Source organism: Tribolium madens, unplaced genomic scaffold, assembly GCF_015345945.1.
Source record: "Tribolium madens isolate multiple individuals breed KSU strain unplaced genomic scaffold, Tmad_KSU_1.1 Scaffold_11;HRSCAF=98;Tcas5.2_LG3b, whole genome shotgun sequence".
NCBI lineage: Eukaryota > Metazoa > Arthropoda > Insecta > Coleoptera > Tenebrionidae > Tribolium > Tribolium madens.
The window spans coordinates 5,767,244-5,786,426 of record NW_025400975.1 but is presented as its reverse complement, the minus strand read 5'-3'; the positions used below and the strand labels follow the sequence as shown (position 1 = coordinate 5,786,426).

The following is a 19,183-nucleotide window of genomic DNA, read 5'->3' as shown; positions in this document are numbered from 1 at the left end:
GTTAATTTGTAAATCTAAATTATATGCCAATTTGTCCAGTTTTTGGCTTCCAGATCCTGTAATAATTGTAAATAAAGGATCTGGAAGCTAAAACTGGACTAATTGACATATTTTTTTACTTATTTCAGATGTAGGTTTATATGATTACCATAAAAAGGCAAGGCATAATGAAAGGTGTAGGTAAGTCATTACTAAAGTTTAAGGGGAATTTAATGCAAGGAAATCTTACTTGGAGTTTGTTCCGCTCACTTTTAAAATTGATCCTTTTTTGGAAAGGAAATAACAATTTTGTTATAATACCTTTTTATTTCAAAAATACAAGGAATTATAAAATAATGCTAAGCATATTTTTGCAACTGAGGAAAATTATCTGCGGTTTTCCAAATCTTTGTTTATTATTAATTAAGAGTTTAACTAATAATGTTTTAATATTCTGTAATCTCTTGTTATTTTCATAGAATCAAGAACAAATAATTAGAGCACAAAAATTTGAACAAAAACACTATTATGTATTGCTGTCTTAATAATAATAATAATTTTTACTTGAAATTTGTTAGTATAATTTAATAGTAAAAATACAAAAAAAGAAAAGGATAATTGAAGGGGTGAGTGGATAAAGGTGTCATGTGCAAATGTTTGGAGTTATAAGCATTTTAATATAATTTGCTGGTACTTCTTTCCAATTTGTTTTTGGTAAACAAATCATATGATGTATAAAGGCCTATGTGAATATTGTTTCCTTGTTATAAGAAAACTTCGTAATTATGTTTTTTATAGATTTTTTAACGATCAAGTGTATTTGACCCCTTCATCCACTATAATGCATTAGTTTATATTATAAAAGAATTGATAAAAGTGTTATGTACCAAAGAACAAGCTTTATTTTCTAATATAAACTTTGTGATAACTATTGCTTTATAAAAATATTTCGAATTTAACAAAACAAATATAAATGAAATTTTAACGACACAATATAAAAAAGTCTCATATTAATTATTATCAATTAGTTTTTCATCTTTTTGGGCTACTAATGCTACTATCATCTACGTGACAAATGTTTTCATAAAACCACTTGTACTCATCATCATCCTCGTCGCGTAAATTTGAAAGTTTTTCTTTTGATAAACTTCTATTTTTACCAATTACTCTCTAAAGTTTCACCACCCATGTTTTTAGAAGCATTGCCTTTTAAAATAATGACTTTTTGAAATGGAGTGCATTCATCCAAACTTCTTATGTACAGGTAACTTCCGTACTTTTCTATCCCGAAAATTAACTTCTCATTTAAAAAATTTTTTTTCTTGTTTATTAGTGTAATTTTGAAGCTAGTTCATCCACTTTTTGAAGGTTTTCTATATAAACACCATGTTTTTCAATCTCGAAAAATTTAGACAAAAATATACCGAAAAGTCACCAAATTAACTGGAAAATAATGAATTTTGCTTATTTACATCACGTTTTTTTGCAAGTTTCTGCTAAAATACATTGAAAAATCACCAAACCGTGTTGAAAATGACCTTCTTTATGATTTTTTGGGCGTTTTAGCACGTTTTTCAATAAAAAAATTACAAAATTATTTCGTCACAAATCAAAAATTGTGTTCTTTTTACTTTTTTAGATTGTGTAAAAAATTCGTTCAAAAATAATACAGTTTTCTGTTTTAGGACGTTTTTTAGTCAGAATCAAAAATTTTCGTTGAAAATAAGGCAAAAAATTAATAAACTATCACGAAAATAAAATTATTCTTGCTTCTTTGGAGAGTTTAAGCATGTTTGAGCCGAAAAAGCATTTAGTTGCTTTTCCAGACGTTTTAGCAGATTTTTCAGCCAAAAGCATAAAACTTCGTCAAAAATAAGCCGAAAAATCACACATTTAATTCCAAAATGATGTTATTTTTGCCTTTTTCACACATTTAGTTGCGTTTCGTTTTTAAGTCTTTAATTTTTGCTAAGATATACCAAAAAATTAATACTAGACTAATTAAAAAACGGCATAATTTTTGCTCTTTTCAAGCGTTTTAAAACATTTTTCAATAAAAAACGCAATTCTATTGCAAAATTTAGTCAAAAATACGTTGAAATGTTATTTAAAACATTTATTTATTATTTATGTATTTAAACATATTTTAACACCTTTATCCACTGTTAATTCAACTATCCAAGTTGTGCAGTTGCGGAATTAAAATTTCGGGCAGTATTGTCATTTTTACAATGTAAATTCTAAAACAACCTTTACATTAATAACCTCATTTTTTACTCTTGTTCAGTGCTCTTGTGATGTTTATGTCATTTTGACTTAAAAAATTGCATCACTGACCATGGTTAACAGAAAAGTTTAATTGTCAAATGTCAGTCATGATGACAGTAAACAGTATATTACATAACGAGCACGGAAAGTGATAAATAAGTGCGTTAGACACTTTCCTGCAAGTTTTGTACACTATTTTTCCTACGACCATAAATATATTTTTTTTCATAACACTTTATTTTTTATAATGGATACAAAAATACGTTGAATGACGATTTATTTTTTATAAAAAAAATACGTTGAATGAAAAAATACAAAACATTCGTGTGTCAATTATGCGTTAAATTGCACAGGTTTTCGACCTCGTACGATATTGCCAATTTTCGCGCATATGTAATTGTGCGTTATGATCTAGTTTCGTATATGGTCGTAGGAAAAGGTAGTTTACAGTGAACTTTTTGAAGTGACAGAAAAATACTGTCCGAAATTTTAATTCCGTAACTGTACATAACGGATTTAGCAAAATTCAAAAGTCTTTTTTAATAAAAGAATATTTCGAAAAAAATTGTTTAAAAAAAAACGTTACATAACACCTTTATCCACTCACCCCTTTAATTTAAAACCACTAGCAGTGAACTAGTGTAATGTTAGTTGCATAAAAAGAAATGTGGGTTGCATAAAAACAGGTGACAGATTGGCAACACTGTCGAAATCTAAGCCCCTCCTTACTCCAATTCGAATGTTTTGAAAATGTTGATTTTTTGACGTTTGAGAATGACATATCAAGCTTGCTTTTAATTTAGTATTTATTAGAGTTTTGACTTACAAGTTTACTGTGAATGTAATTTTTTTGGTTTTTTCCACCTGTGATTGAATTTCTTGTATTGTTATTGTCCTTACCCCCTCCACGTCCCGATTTTCCCCATCCTGTCACTCGTACAACTGACGTCATTCATGATTACAACATTTCCCATCGCAGGAAAACAGAGAGCGCGGCAGCGCGAGTGAGAGAGTGAGTGAAAGAGTAGTTTTGAAAACAACTGTCTGTGGTGTGGAGTGTTCGCATATTTGTGCGATTTAGTCGGTGATTGCCTTTTTTAAAATGGATTCTGCGTTGCGAGAGCAAGTGATGATCAACCAGTTCGTGTTGGCGGCGGGGTGCGCCCGCGACCAGGCCAAACAGATCCTCCAGTCGGCCCATTGGCAATTCGAGGTAAATGGCAATCGTTTTGTAAACAAACAACATAACGTAACATGGCGGCCGCCCCTTCGGCCCCGCTTCGCGCCGCGATCGAATCCTCGGCGACGTTTTATCGACGCGATTTGGTCAAGGGCCTCAAGGTCACGGTGTTAGTCGCTGTTTCCTTTCGACTTCTCTTCCGTTTCCTTGCCCCCGGACTCCAGCGCTTCCGCTCGCCCCATTCGAGGTGTAGACGAGTCACAACACGACCACGTGACCATAATATTTATCATCTGCGCTACTTGACTTCGCATGGCATGACGGGCGAGGGACACCTTTTTTGCTCACTTTTGTGGTTTCACCTGTAAATTTACTCTTCTGCACCTGCTGTTATGATGAATGAAAATTTAGTATTTTTTCATCGTGTTGTGCTGTTATGGTTACATTGTCAATAACACCTTAGTAACACACAGGGCTGTTATACAGTGCGATCAAAAAGTCTTTCTATCAAGTAGGCGTCCTGGTTGAGGACGTATGTTGCATGGCAGTTGTCAAAAAATTATTTTATAAAAATTAAAACATTGAGCTAATTAAATTGAATTATTCTATAAAACGTCTCAAAACAAACTAAAATGGTGTTTATTCATAAAAATCGTTCACCACGGTTTCCTGTCATAATTTTCATAAAATATATTTTGACATTTCTTATTTGTCATTGTGACATTTTGTCTTCCACAGACATACGTTTTAAATTTCTACGCTTGCTTGATAGACAGACTTTTTGATCGTACTGTATCTATACAGGGTGTCCCAGCGAGTTGAAAAAGTCAGGTACACACTATAATGTATTTAAAATACCGTACAGGTATTACTGGATTTTAAAAATAATCATTTTTCAAGTTGTTTAAAAAGTAGGTATTAAAATAGCACTAACGACAGTTTTTCATCGGTCTATGACCAATTATTTTAGATTTCAGATTTTTTTACTTTCTCCGATAATCTCATTAACTTCATGAACCCCTCATAAAATCTCGTACATTTTTAATAATTTCAAAGCATTTTTAATATGAAGTAGTCATTATCTATTACTTATTTAGTGATATAATGGGCATTTAAAAAAATAGATTAAGAAAATAAAATAGTATTATAATGAACAAAGAAAAATAACAAGAAATAATAAAAACAAAAGCAAATTAAATAATACGTACGATAGCTAACAAAAGTTATTATTTTTTGAAATAATATGCTTGAAAGCAGTTTTTCTGTTTGCCTTAACAAAGAGACACTCTACTGCCCGTTACTTCGAGACTTTTGTTGTTTGGTGCTACATAATGCAAGTTATTTACTCAAAAATGGTGTTTTACTTTTTTAGATTGTGCTAAAAAATGCAATACAAAAAATACAATTTTCTGTTTTAGGACGTTTTTTAGTCAGAATCGTAATTATTTTCAAAATTTTCGTCGAAAATAAGGCAAAAAATTAATAAACTATCAGCAAAATTTTTTTTCGCAATATTCTTTTATTGAAAAAGACTTATATTTTGGTTTCTATTAGGAATGAAATTACCAAAAAATGCTAAAGGCGCTATGTACAACCTGGATTTTTGAATAAACAGTGGATAAAGGTGTTAAAATATGTTTAAATAGATAAATAATAATAAATAAATATTTAATAACACTATTTTTACTTAATTCAATGACTTTTCGACGTATTTTTGATTAAATTTTGCAAAAGAATTGCGTTTTTGAATGAAAAATGTTTTAAAACGCTTGAAAAGAGCAAAAATTATGTCGTTTTTTAATTAGTTAACATACCTGTATTAAAAGATTTCACATTCTGATAATAAATTACTAAACAGTAAGAAACTAAGCAGTCTGGTATTAATTTTTTGGTATGTTTTACAAAAATTATTTTTGACGAAGTTTTGTGCTTTTGGTTGAAAAATCTGATAAAACGTCTGGAAAAGCAACTAAATGCTTTTTCGGCTCAAAAACATGCTCTCCAAACTATCCAAAGAAGCAAAAATAATTTTATTTTTAAAAGAAAATATCAGTTTTCAAATAGTAACGAGCACGGAAAGTGTTAAATAACGCACAAGCGGGAAAGTTGCGCACGAGGCGTTAGCCGAGTGCAGGCAATACCGCGAGTGCGTTAAACACTTTCCTGCAAGTTTTGTACACTATTTTTCCTACGACCATAAATATTTTTTTTCTTACGAACATATTTTTTTTTTCATAACGATTTATTTTTTATAATGGATACAAAAATACGTTGAATAACGATTTATTTTTTATAATGGATACAAAAAAAAATACGTTAAATGAAAAAATACAAAACTTTCGAGTATGAATTGTGCGTTAGATTTCTAACACACAGTGCAAAAACAAATCGCACAGGTTTTTGACCTCGTACGATAGACAGACTTTTTGATCGTACTGTATCTATACAGGGTGTCCCAGCGAGTTGAAAAAGTCCATTAGTGACCTTTCAGGTACACACTTTAATGTATTTAAAATACCGTACAGGTACACCTATTTACTGGATTTTAAAAATAATCATTTTTCAAGTTATTTAAAAAATAGGTATTAAAATAGCACTAACGACAGTTTTTCATCATATGACCAATTATTTTACATTTCAGATTTTTTTACTTTCTCCGGTAATCTCATTAACTTCATGAACCCCTCATAAAATCTCGTACATTTTTAATAATTTCAAAGCATTGTTAATTTGAAGTAGTCATTGTCTATTACTTATTTAGTGACATAATAGGCATTTAAAAAATAAATTAAGAAAATAAAATAGTATTATAATGAACAAAGAAAAATAACAAGAAATAATAAAAACAAAAGCAAACTAAATAATACGTACGATAGCTAACAAAAGTTATTATTTTTTGTAATAATATGCTTGAAAGCAGTTTTTCTGTTTGCCTTAACAAAGAGACTCTACAAGTTACACACTGCCATTTACTTCGAGACTCTTGTTGCTTGGTGCTACATAATGCAAGTATCAACGAGATAGAAAAAAATTCAGTGCCACCATTTATGACTTTTTCAGTTGAGTACAGTTCCGGACAGTGAATTTTGCGCAACAAATTTTCATGACAGACTAAAAGTGTAAATTAGTTTTTAGGTTTTTCTAACCTTGTTTGAGAACTTTAATGAACATTTATCATGTTGACAAAATGCCCCATATTCCTTACATACTTTTTACCTGTGCTTTGTCTTACATTGCTTGAAGTAATAGTACCAATCCATTTTTAGGTTGGAAATCCGGTCCAAAATGAATAAGAATTTAATTAAACGTGACAGTGTCATTTATTATGACAATAAAGCACAGGCTACAGTGAATTTTTGTGAATTCACAGAAATTGGGTGGACGAAATGCACTGTACGTCATCAACTGATGAAATTTATCAACAAAGTTCATGTTATTGTTGTAATTTTCCACATCAGGACATACCACTCATATCTCAAAAAAACTAAGAATAATACGAAATACAGTTAGTAAAAAGTCAAAATTTTATCAATGTAATGTTAAGCAAAAGTGGTTACCTAAGTAGGCTGGTAATGCTCAATGACGTCACGAAGCTTACTAGTCAAAATAGAATGAAAGAAATTTTTTTGTTTTGTTTTTTTTCCTCTTTGTATTTATAACAATCATTATCCATTATCTGTATATAATCAATTCAATTTAGTTAAAATAAGTATCATAATAATGTAGGTATTTCAAATTGATTAATAAATTGTATAGTTTCCATAATAATTTTAAGTTCATTGATTGTAAATAAAAAAAAATGTGATAAACTCTACAAGAATAATGTCTGTATTATTAAAAATATTACCATTAATAATCAAAACTGCTCAAAAATATAAATTAAGGTGAGTTAAAAAGGTGGGTTAAATTTTAACCCACCGTCCCTGAAAGAGTTAACAAACTTCTTAATTTATTAATCTTTACAAATTCAAAACACTAAAAAATTGATACAGCTTTAAATTCTGAACTTTCTTCTTTGCAGAAGTAAGAAAAAACTTGTTCTAGCTGTTTTAGTTTTTGTGTAATTAATTTTTTAAAAGTGCATGTTTTCGTCAAAAAAACCGTCTTATTTCTAAAACTAAGCGAAATCGACTAATAAAAGTTCAGCGTAAAAACATTGTTTTAAAAGGCTACATCTAAAAATGCCAGGAAACAGTGTTTCATTAAAAAAAAAACACAAATTTGTATCGTAACTTATTTTTAGGACATGCTGTATGGTTGAAAATAAGTTTAGTTTTTTAAATTTTACCATTTAAAGGTCACTAATGGACTTTTACAACTGGCTGGGACACCCTGTATATTACAACCGAGATGGTAAATAATTGTCATTCTGCGAGGCCTCCGGATATTGAACTTGGGCGAAACCCGAGTGCTAATGACATTTTTTTAAATAAAATATTCGTAATAAAATCTGCGTTGATCCATTGACGTTGATTTATGACATGTGATGTTTCTCAATAAATAAATGTCAAAAACGAATTCGTTTTTTTCTAGTCAAACAAACTTTTGTTCGATGCAATTATTGTAATCACCGTGATCTTTGTTTATTGTAATTTGTGAAAGTGAAATCATTAATGAAGCATTGTACAACGCCTGAACCAAAAAAATCCTGAGATATTACCTCCCACGGGATGAAAGAGGAATTTCCCCACTTCGAAAAGTTTAGGAGGAATCGATACATTTCAGTAGTGATTGTAAATGAAAAGGTTTTAACGGCTCATCTTTCTTTAATGCCCGCCTTTTTGACAGTTTTGGCAGTTCAAACCTTCCAATATTATCATTTTCAGAATTTGATTTTTTTTAAATATGATAATCAAAAAACGTTGTACGACTGTGACTTTAAATAGTTTGACACAGTTTTTAAATTGACAATAATTTTCTATCAGGCGGGTTGACAATTAGTACAATATTGTTACCAACTTTTATCGATTAGGTAGATAATAAATTTCACCAAGATCTTATTAGTATGCAAATGAGTTACTGAGAGTGAAAAAGAGAAAATATTTGATTACATCACTTTGCTGGTTTCAAGCGACCATATTAACAAGGAATAGGATAGGATCTTTAATAGGATAATGATTAATAAGTTATGTGATCACTTTTATTTCTTATTTTTTAATGTGGAAGTTACGTTCTTGGTATTTTTAACTCGTTGATAATAATTTGTCATTTGCATAGACATCTGCTCGTCAGTTTAAAATAACTGACTAATATTATAGGTACATACATATACTATATCGTCAGAAAGCTGCAAATGTTAATCAAAAATTTCAAATTTTGTATTTTATGTTAATGTTCAGTTTCAAAATATTGAAACATACAAATACGTTACCTAATATTAATTTAATTAATTAGTGTCATATCTACGAAATCATGATTCAATTGCATGTTTTTTAAAAAATAATAAAGCAAAAAATTGTACTTAAATTGATAGCTATCAATAGTTATATTGACAGGAGTTAATACAGGGTGCGTCAGAACTCACGTCTCAGAGAAAAATGTCATGTAAGATAAGGGTAAGATACCAGGAACAAGGAAAAAATGTTAAAAAATCCTATCTATAAAAATTTGGATGTTATGAGAGTTTAAATTTTGCACTTTGACTTTATTTCTGTTTTTTTGCTATAGGCAATTAAAAGAGGAAACAAGGAAGCTGTATCCTAAATTGTAACAAAAACATATACAAAAGCATCAATATTATAAAACAGACATAAAAAAATGTCAAATGTAACAAAGTAAATGTTAAATTTTTTTGACATACTATTTTAAAACATTTTTTCCATGTTCCTGTTACTGAAATTTTTCTCTGGGGCACGAGTTCTGACACACTGTATAATACCATCCATGAATGTAAGATTGTAACTGTGTCTAGATTGTTATTGTTGCCATAACAAGCATAGAGACAGGATTGATCTGATCTGTAATCAAGTATCACGAAAAAAACAATTTTTTATACTTTCAGCTTTTGGTAGACCATTTTTGAAATGCCATGTAAAATGTTGTTTTTGTTTTTTTTATAAGTGAAATAAGGTGTAGCTAAAAATTTGCTTGAGTAGTTTGCGATTAGGGTTTCTTTTCAATAGGATATCAGTTACCTCTTAGAAAATAGTCTAATTTTGTGGTATAATTTTAGAAATTAATCTATTGAAGATCATTAAAATGGTGTTTTGTTATAATTTATTTGAAATAAAGAATGCTAATTTCATCTGTATGCATTTGACTGAGAAGAATTTTATTGAACATTGGTGAATAAAAACTAAAGCAATCACAATAAATAATGACTGAATAGAGAGTAGACATCAGTGTAGAAAGTTTGAAACGGTAATAAAGTACACTCGAGTATGTTGTTATTACAACAGACAGTGCATTTCATAAGGGTAATATAAGATATAGACTGAATTCTGTAATTTATTACATCATAGTTTGTGATTATTTTGATATTAGAAAAAAAGTTTTATGATAATTAAAGTGGCTGTCTACTTGTACTTGTATAATATATATTAATCTTTACAAACATTTATCTCATTACTAATTTTTACAGTGCCTTAATCAGCATGTTCTACTGGTGTTTAGTATACATCCGTGAACGTTATTATTGTAAATACAAAAAGTAGACCAGTGATTATTCTACTAAAACAAAAATTATAAACACTCAACACAAACTACTATGGTAACTACTACATACTCTAGATAACTTTTGATAAAACTACTATAAATTACTCTGTCGTCTACTTCCAACATTTCTATTATTTTGGTAATGTGTTCTATTAAAATAAATGAAATCTATCAGACTAGTACTTGAACTTTGATGACTATTATCGTATTTTTTTTTGAAAAATATTGTTTTCTATTTTAAAAAATGTGACAATGAGGGACTTGAATCAATAAAATATGACTTGTTACTGTATTATAGACTGATCATGTGATCGGGTGTGCTAAATTAGTTGCCAGACAACTTATGAAGTTTTGACTTTCAGTTGTTTAGCGTATTTTATTTTTTTTTGTATAAATTATTCGCGTGTAAACATTTTTCTGTAATTTACGTAGAATAATTTATGTGAATTATATTTTATAATTATTTATTATAGATTCATCTGGTCAATCTGAGTCACAGTTGCAAAAAACCAAAGGTTAAAATAATATCAATAACCTCTCAAGGAGTAATAAATCTTGATGTTGTAAATTAGATACATTTTAGACACGATTTAAAAAGAGTTTAAAGAATTGCAACAACGCATTATGGACTGAATCATTTCCATGAGCGAATTGAAATGAGTGCCAATTTTGCTAATTTTCAGAAACAACGGGACAGCTGACGTATCTAATTAACGAATGACGCATGTATTATTCCGTTACGTTTTTTATGGAAAAATTAGAAACGGTTCTGTGTTTGTTAAACTTATTTTAAATCAATTAAGCTGCATTATACAATTTTTTAATCAGTTTTATGGTCGTTTTCTTTTTTGATTTATTTTTGGCTTTGAATCGGTGAAGGTTTTGAAATTGTTTGTATTCAAATTATTTCTAATAATTAATATTATGCTGGCCTGAACAAAGGCATTTTTGAACGAAATGCTTCTTTGTGGATCTTGCGTTTTTTGAGAGAATGAATAGTCTGTTAGAAATTTGTAGTAATTGTTTGAATAAATTGTTGTAAAAGTGATTTTTCATTTTTACTGTCTTGTTTTGTTATCTTCTTGTTTTCATTTTGAATTTTATTTATTTGAAACTAGGCAGATGTAATTGGAGGGAAGTTAGTAGTTTATATTGATAAAAAATTAAAAAGGAAGATTATGTCAAAAATCTAGACCTAGAGTCTCTTTAAAAATTGATTGTCTACGTGAATGATTATCACATTTGAGTATTTTTCATCATCATCACTCATCAGTGATTCACAAGTTATCTATTATCTTGTTTTTCAGATTTTTTACAATGTATTTAGAATTTTCGTAGGTTCTACAAATAATAAAATATGGGTATTACTTAAATACGTTTTGTAATTATACTTTGGTTATTTTATGTTACATGTTGTAAGATGGGTTATCATGGTGATGAAACGCAATACTCAATTTATTGTGATTTATTGCTTAATTTTTTACTGTGCTTCTGTTTGACTGTTGGTGCAGTCGAGTGTTCAAAAATTAAAAGGTTCCTGGTGTGATTTTAAAAATTTTGATTAAGAGAATATACAGGGTACGCCAGAACTCGCGCCCCAGAGAAAAATGCCATATAAGGTAGGATACCAGGAACATGTAAAAAATGTTAACAAAATTTTATCTATAAAAATTACGAAGTTATGAGGGTTTAAAGTTTGCACTTTGACTCTATTTATTTCTGTTGGAAAAATAATTTTCCAAGTTTTTTGCTATAGGCTATTAAAAGAGGAAACAAGGAAGCTGTATCCTAAATTGTAACTCTGTTCAATGTTATTTGTGGCTTTTATTGGCAAAATTTTTGTCCTTTTACTAAATAATTGTAAAAAAACATATACAAGATCATCAGTATCATTAAATAGATATTAAAAACTGTCAAATGTCAAAAAATTTTGACAGAGAATTTTTTAAACATTTTTTTCATGTTCCTGGTATCTTACCTTACTTGAAAATATTCTCTGGGGCGCGAATTCTGGCGCATCCTGTATAATTTGCTTTTCGTTTATCACAAGTAATGACAAAGTTTAAAACAAAAATATTTTTTTATTAATTAACGTATTTGAGTAATTTAGATTTTGTTGCAAATAATGAGGTCTTAGGACTATCTTTGTCGTTCAAGGTTAATACTTTTTTGTTATCTAGTATATTAAGATAAAATTTGATACTACAATTATTATTATGTATGTGTACATGTTATCACCACTATTTTTGTTGGCACGTTTATTTTATTACAATTTGCTGTACTTAAATGTGCTTGTATTTGTTATCTTTTACTATTTATTTATCTGATAATTCAGATAACTACTTTCATACAAAAATCCTCTTTTTTTTATAATTTTGTAGTAAAATAGTCAATTTTCTCAAATTTCTCGTAGAGGATTAACGGTCTGTTTTTTTTTTTTCAAATGGACTGTTTTTAACAGAGTAAACGGTTGTTAATCACGTCTACGTTTTCAATCAATGAGGATAAATACGTGCGTACAAGGTCGTGCCATTTTTCTTTTATTTTAAACAATTGTTGGCTTAATTTGACCTAGCTTTCCACTTTTTGTGGAAGAACATCTAGAAGTCGCATGGACTGAAATCAGGCAAACACGGAGGTAATTTTACTATAATACCTACATATCTATTATATTTTTTAGACAAAAATCGAGACTGATTTTTTTCAAAAGTCCATGTCTCATGCTTGCTCTTCGGAGCTTGTTTATTAGTTTTGGATATTGTTCGGAAAAAGTTTCGGGAGGTGATTCTTTGGATTAGTATAAGAAAAAAGTTTTTATGGACCTTTGCCCGGAAATGCTCTGTAAGGGGGCTAGAGCCTTCTGAAAATACCGAGCAAAAGTTTTTTTTTTTAATTATTTCAGTAATCGGTTGAGATACTCGTACATTTACAAAAATTTGCATCTGTGGTAATTTTTTATGGCTGAATCTACTAGTGCGATCAAAAATTATTCATCTTAATGAAGGGGGCACCTAGGTCTATAGAAACTTTTTTTTTGTATTGGTCTATCTATGGAAGAATTACCCTTAAATTCCTTTAACGTTTTTTCCGGACACTTGTATTGTTAAATACAATCTTGGACATTTTTTAAACTTATCTTCTACCCTCACAACTTTTATCTAGTTTTACAGCACAAACGACGAAGCAGCGAGTGCTGCTGAGTGAACGTCAGAAAATTGTTATTCTTATAAGAAGTTTGTATAAAATTTTTGTAACGAATCGAACAGACGTTTGAATTTTGTGGTTATGCGATAAAATTTTTAGAATATTTTTATTTATGCGATAAATCTAGCCAAGGAAATAATGCTGTTTTAGAATTATTGAAATTTTAGGAGAGTAAATGTGTGTTCTTTAGAATAACATTTATGCTTTAATAAAAATTTTAGAACTCGATTCATTTTCTTCTCAAAGTGTATGTTTTATAGTTTTAAACAGTAAGTAATATTAAAGTCAACTCCACAAATCGATCAATTTTATTTAGTCAAGTTGGGACATGTTTCGGCACTCTCGCCCTATGGAGAACGATAATAACAAAAAAAAATAATAATAATAATAATAATAAATATAAATAAATATTATTGTTCTCCAAAAATTTTCACGGAGGCTTCAGCTTCACTGACCTCGTCCTTTTATTTTTTTACAGAGGAATAATGTTTAAATCCTATTTTTTTTGTATATTTTTCCATTGGTTATAATCAGGAGAATTTTTTTTAACAGTGAACATTTCAATTTTTTAATCTTGTAATTTTTTTATTTTAAAGTGTAACAATTTTCAACGGCTGATGATGGCGCAAGGGTGCCGAAACATGTCCCAACTTGACTAAATAAAATTTATCGATTTGTGGAGTTGACTTTAATACTACTTATTGTTTAAAATTAAGAAAAATTGCTTTATTTCAACTTTTAACAGCTTAAAATTACAGAGTTTTTTTTGATATAGCACCATTACTTTATTTGAATTTCATAATCAAGTCCTCAAAGACATCTTTCCATTTCATATTAAATGCATACCACATTCTACATGTTAATAATATTTGAATTTGAGAAATTTGTTATTTTACAGAAAATATGCAATTTATGATTTTTTTAGAGTAAGCATTACTCAGCAATAGTATTTTCGGAACGGAAACCTTTTCGATAATGTCCATAAACCGAAACTTTTTAATACATAAATTGATAATTTGATAATTGTCATACTGTAACACAATCATAAATTAAAATACATACATTATTTTTTGTGACAAGTGCAATGATTATTTATTTTATTTTTACACACCTATATTTATATAAATGTTTTTCTAAAAACAAGTACATTTGTGAATAATATTTGATTAGTTCAGATAACGAATACACAAAGTTCATCTTTTAATTTTTCAGTAAATAAGTTGCTTCTTTGAAAGTATATGAATTACTATATTAATTGGTTTAGTAGACGTATTTTAGTCTGAGAAAAAGTCACTGTGACAATAAAGAGAATTAAATTAAAGTTTGATCTTTGTGATTGTACCTTGTTTGTTGTTGTTGTTAAAGTAATAATTGTAATAATATTTACATTTCATATTATTAATAGTCATCACAGGTTTTTATTAATAGCACAACTAGGTTACAACTTTATTGTCTTATCAGGAACCCATTTTAGCGAATATGATTGATGCTGATAAGAAGTTTGACAGGTTTCAAATACCCCTAATTCTAATTCTAATATGGGTGAATGACCAAAATGCGTACACACCTGGGGTGTTATATGTATAATTATATTGTTTGAAAAGGTTAAAAAATGTCAGTTTTATTTTGAACTAAATTTATGATTTGGGTTTATTGAACCAAAGTATTAATTAGGAGACCTTATTATTTTTTTTTTGTTTCAGACAGCACTCAGTATATTTTTTCAAGATGCAGCTTTACCTACCTGCCCACCAGGTGCTTCAGCACACTTTGGTCAAGTAAGTAGTAACTTTTTTCTTGTAATATTATTGAATCGGAAGATTTTTAAATATGTATTTTGTTAATTAAATTCTTAATAACATCCAGTTTTATTTAATTGCTAAGGTCGATGACTTTTCTAAAGAATCATGACCTGGAAAATGTGATTTATATTCCGATACAACACGGAAACTTCTTTTGATGCCTTTACATCGATCCAGATTTTGTACAGTTGCTATTGTTAGCACATTAATATTATACAAAGAGTAATATTTCTGAATCGACCTTGCCTAATCAATGTCGGTGGATTATTTTTGTAAAAGTCAATAATTTCCCACTCCACCTACGTTTGCGGACACACTTGACATTTGACTCTTTATAAACAAGATTCATAGGAAATGTTTCTCAGTTTTGTTTGGGCTTATGCAAGAGTCAACTGCAACTGGTGATAATTCGGTCAAGGGACGGCTGGCCGCCGTCCAGGCCGTCGGAATGCCGCTAACTATAGCAAGATTTGTCCCTGACAGCCAGTCAATTTAGATATTTTTTGTTTGAACAATTTTAAAACGATAATAATAAAAATACGGGGTTTGTTCATAATTTGCAAATTTTTGAGGTGGCATAATTGAATTTTATTTTATTTTATTTCGGTTTTTAGCATTTGACATTGACAACATCTCATTTGGCACTTAATTTAATCAACAATCTTGTTACGTCAAATATCAGTCAATCAATGTGGCATCTGGTTGGAATAGAATAAAATCTGTTGCGAAATTTAAACAATCATTCATATCATCATCCCTTATTACAAAAATAAAGATTTTTTTTGTCTTTAATAATTTTAACTTAAATGTTTGAAAACAATGTTATAGATTTTGAAGAACTAACCTCTGAATCGTCAACATTTGAATAAAGAAAATTGAGTTATTTAGACTTCTTGTGACCTCTGCTACCATCTCTTGAAAATACCAGCACAACTATTTATCCTGATGTATAATGACGATCAAGATTGTACGTAAACATTTTTCCAATGTGTCAATTTTATTATTAATATGTTATATGCAATTTATTTGGTCACAAAAATTAAACAAAATTAAAATTGGTGATGTAATTGTATGTAACTGTATTAAAATTTTATTTTTTACTCTTTAATAAAAACGAAATTTTAAATTAAACTTGGCTAATTTCTAACTTCTATTTGAAACCTTATAAAAAATCTTCAATATGGGCACAGTGCAACTTCTGTACTCCTAATTAGTTTTTTTTCATCGATTTAAGGTTAATTAACATTTTTTTAGGAATACTAGAGACAATTTAAAAAAAATCATACACAAAAAACAGAATGTTTAATAGCAAATGCTGATTTTTATAATTTATTTTTTGATATAACGTTGAAATGTACTTTTAATCTCGATTTTAACATCTACTCACTTTGTATGTTTTATTATACAGAGTGCGCCAGAACTCGCTCCCCAGAGAAAAATATAAGGTAATAAGATACCAGAAACATGGAAAAAATGTTGAAAAAATTCTATTTATAAAAATTTCTAAGTTATGAGAGTTTAAATTTTGCACTTTGACTATTTCTGTTGGAAAAATAATTTTCTAAGTTTTTTTTTGCTACAGGCTATTAGAAGAGGAAACAAGAAAGCTGTATCCTAAATTGTAACTTTGTTCAATGTTATTTGTGACTTTTATTGGCAAAATTTTTGTAATTTTACTAAATAACTGTAAAAAAACATATACAAGGTTATCAGTATCATTAAATACACATAAAAAAATGTCAAATGTCAAAATTTTTTGACAGATAGAATTTTTTAAACATTTTTTCCATGTTCTTGGTTTCTTATTTTACTTGAAATTTTTCTCTGGGGCGCGAGTTCTGGCACCCTTTATATTTTTTAGTAATACAAATATTTTTGTTGTTTATTTGAATTAAAAAAAAACTATTTTTATAATAATTTCTGACTTCGAAAAACCGATAATCCGGAGAATCTCTTATTCGGATTAATGAGGTTCTATTGTGCTTTTATAAGACGTGACTTGGTAAATCCCAATTCAAGGTAGAACAGTATAAAAATTTTAATAAACTTTCAACTTTCATTTTCTTAGTCAATAAATTCTGTTGATTTGTTTTGAATAAACTATTTAAAACCGTAGCAGCAATTGTTTTTGATTGTGCAATAGATTCAATTTAATCAATGTTGATGGAAAAGTCCATTAATAATTAAAATTTCATTATTTCTGTTTACAATAAATTCAAAATTACTTGGAAAATATGTAAGCATAATGTATCGTAATATTAACATAGATCTTAAATTTTTAAGTAAAACTATAAATGCAACTGCAATATTTTTAATTTTTTAAGTAATAGTAATAWTATTTTTAAATTATTTAAACTAGTTGTATTTGTTTTGATATAAAAATGCTTAAGKCAGTTTTTACAAGTATCTTTATTTCTCCAGCTCTTACATTTATGAACAACACATTTATGATTATTAGTTATAATATAACAAAAATAATTCGGATTTTTAACACATCTGTAAATGGCTGTTAAAGTAACATTGTTATATCTATGTTAAAACAAAACAGAANTAATTAAATTTCCCATTAATTTGTAAAAAAGTTGGCAGTCAAATACAAAACTTTTCATTGTTTGTTTGTAAACAACTACTAAAACTAGTCGGTTAATAAATTAATAATCCAATTTTTTTTTGTTACTTTAATCTTGTAGAAAAAATCAAGGTAGTTTTTTCGAAAGTTTAAACAGTTAACATAAATAGAAAATAAAATCAAAATCTTCTAGGTTTAATAAAGTTTTAATTTATTCGTATTTATTGATTATTTGTGTTATTTTGTTACTTCATAAAGACAGTTAATTTGATTGAAACGTTTTGTTTTAGGTGATGACGCCGTGCAACACGCCAGCGACGCCTCCGAATTTCCCCGACACCCTGCTAGCATTTTCTAAATTGTCGACGGGCAACGGAAATAGCCCGGCGACCAATAATAACAACGGGACCCCTCAAGCCCGTCAATCTCCACAGCCGACAACACAACAACGATAAAATGCATATATTYCTAGTGCACCCGAAATTCAGATGATGCTCAGAGAACTATATGTAAATTCAGTGACTGTTAGTGGATATYTTGTTGAAGAAGTACCTAATCATACTTCTATTTTGTTGAAGTGGATTTTTATTTTATTGATGAGGGTTGCCTCTAATATCAGTCCAGCTAGAAACGTAGATTTGATCAAGTGTAAATTCATTCACTGACAGAGTTCCTGCAAGTGCAACTAAGTAGGTTTCAGTTATATGTTAAGTATTTTAAATGTCAGATTTTGTAATTGGAGTATTCATATCTCACTCACAAAAGACAACACCATGGAATGTTGCAAATTTATAGCTGAAGTAATAATTACCTGATACAACAGCATTGACGATTCAAATAAATTTTCAATCATACTGTGATGGAGGTTTTTTTAGTACTGGAAGAGTATATTGTTTTAAAGATCTATGTTATTTATAGAACAACAAATAATAATTTATTACGAGCAAAACAATTTGATTATTTATTATGCACCAATTTAACAATTTTGAAACGACAGATATTTTCCTCACATGTATGTGTACACAATATGATTGTATATTAGAATAAGATAATTTTATTTGTAAAACTAGAAATAATTCAACAGTGTAAAATATCAGATCAAGAAAAAAATTTCTGTAGTTAGCTAATTCCATGTAAACTTTTTACAGTTCTGATATTTTTATACTGTGCCATCTGTGCTTTAAAAGTGCAGTATTAAAGTGGCAGAATAAGAAGGTGCTTTTTCTTCTAGTTCTTATAATTCATAGCTGGATTTAATGTAATTAATTTGTTTGTTATTTTGTATATATTTAGTTTAAGTTGAAATTGCGAGCCTATAACAGCTCATCTTCCTACTTTCAACAATATAATTACAATAATAAATTCAGTACAAGTTGCCTTTTATTTCAGGATTCTTCACATTTTACTTTGCATTGTATGTAATTACTTTGTTTCTACAGTATTGATAAAAAGAACAAATCTTGTGTTCATTTAAGCATTGAAGTTATTTCATACATATTTTTTGTTCTAGAGGAATACAAAATATTG

At 28.7% G+C, this 19,183-nt stretch overlaps 1 protein-coding gene across 1 annotated transcript; it reads left to right on the top strand.

Annotated features, from left to right (window-relative positions):
• The first annotated feature begins 3,046 nt into the window (after window positions 1–3,046).
• On the top strand, window positions 3,047–19,028 carry LOC123006225 (UBA-like domain-containing protein 2-A). Its single transcript, XM_044400543.1, has 3 exons — window positions 3,047–3,460; window positions 14,989–15,063; window positions 17,947–19,028. Exons 1-3 carry the CDS (start codon window positions 3,350–3,352, stop codon window positions 18,109–18,111), a joined length of 351 nt encoding a protein of 116 aa, XP_044256478.1. The 5' UTR covers window positions 3,047–3,349; the 3' UTR covers window positions 18,112–19,028.
• Window positions 19,029–19,183: the final 155 nt, after the last annotated feature.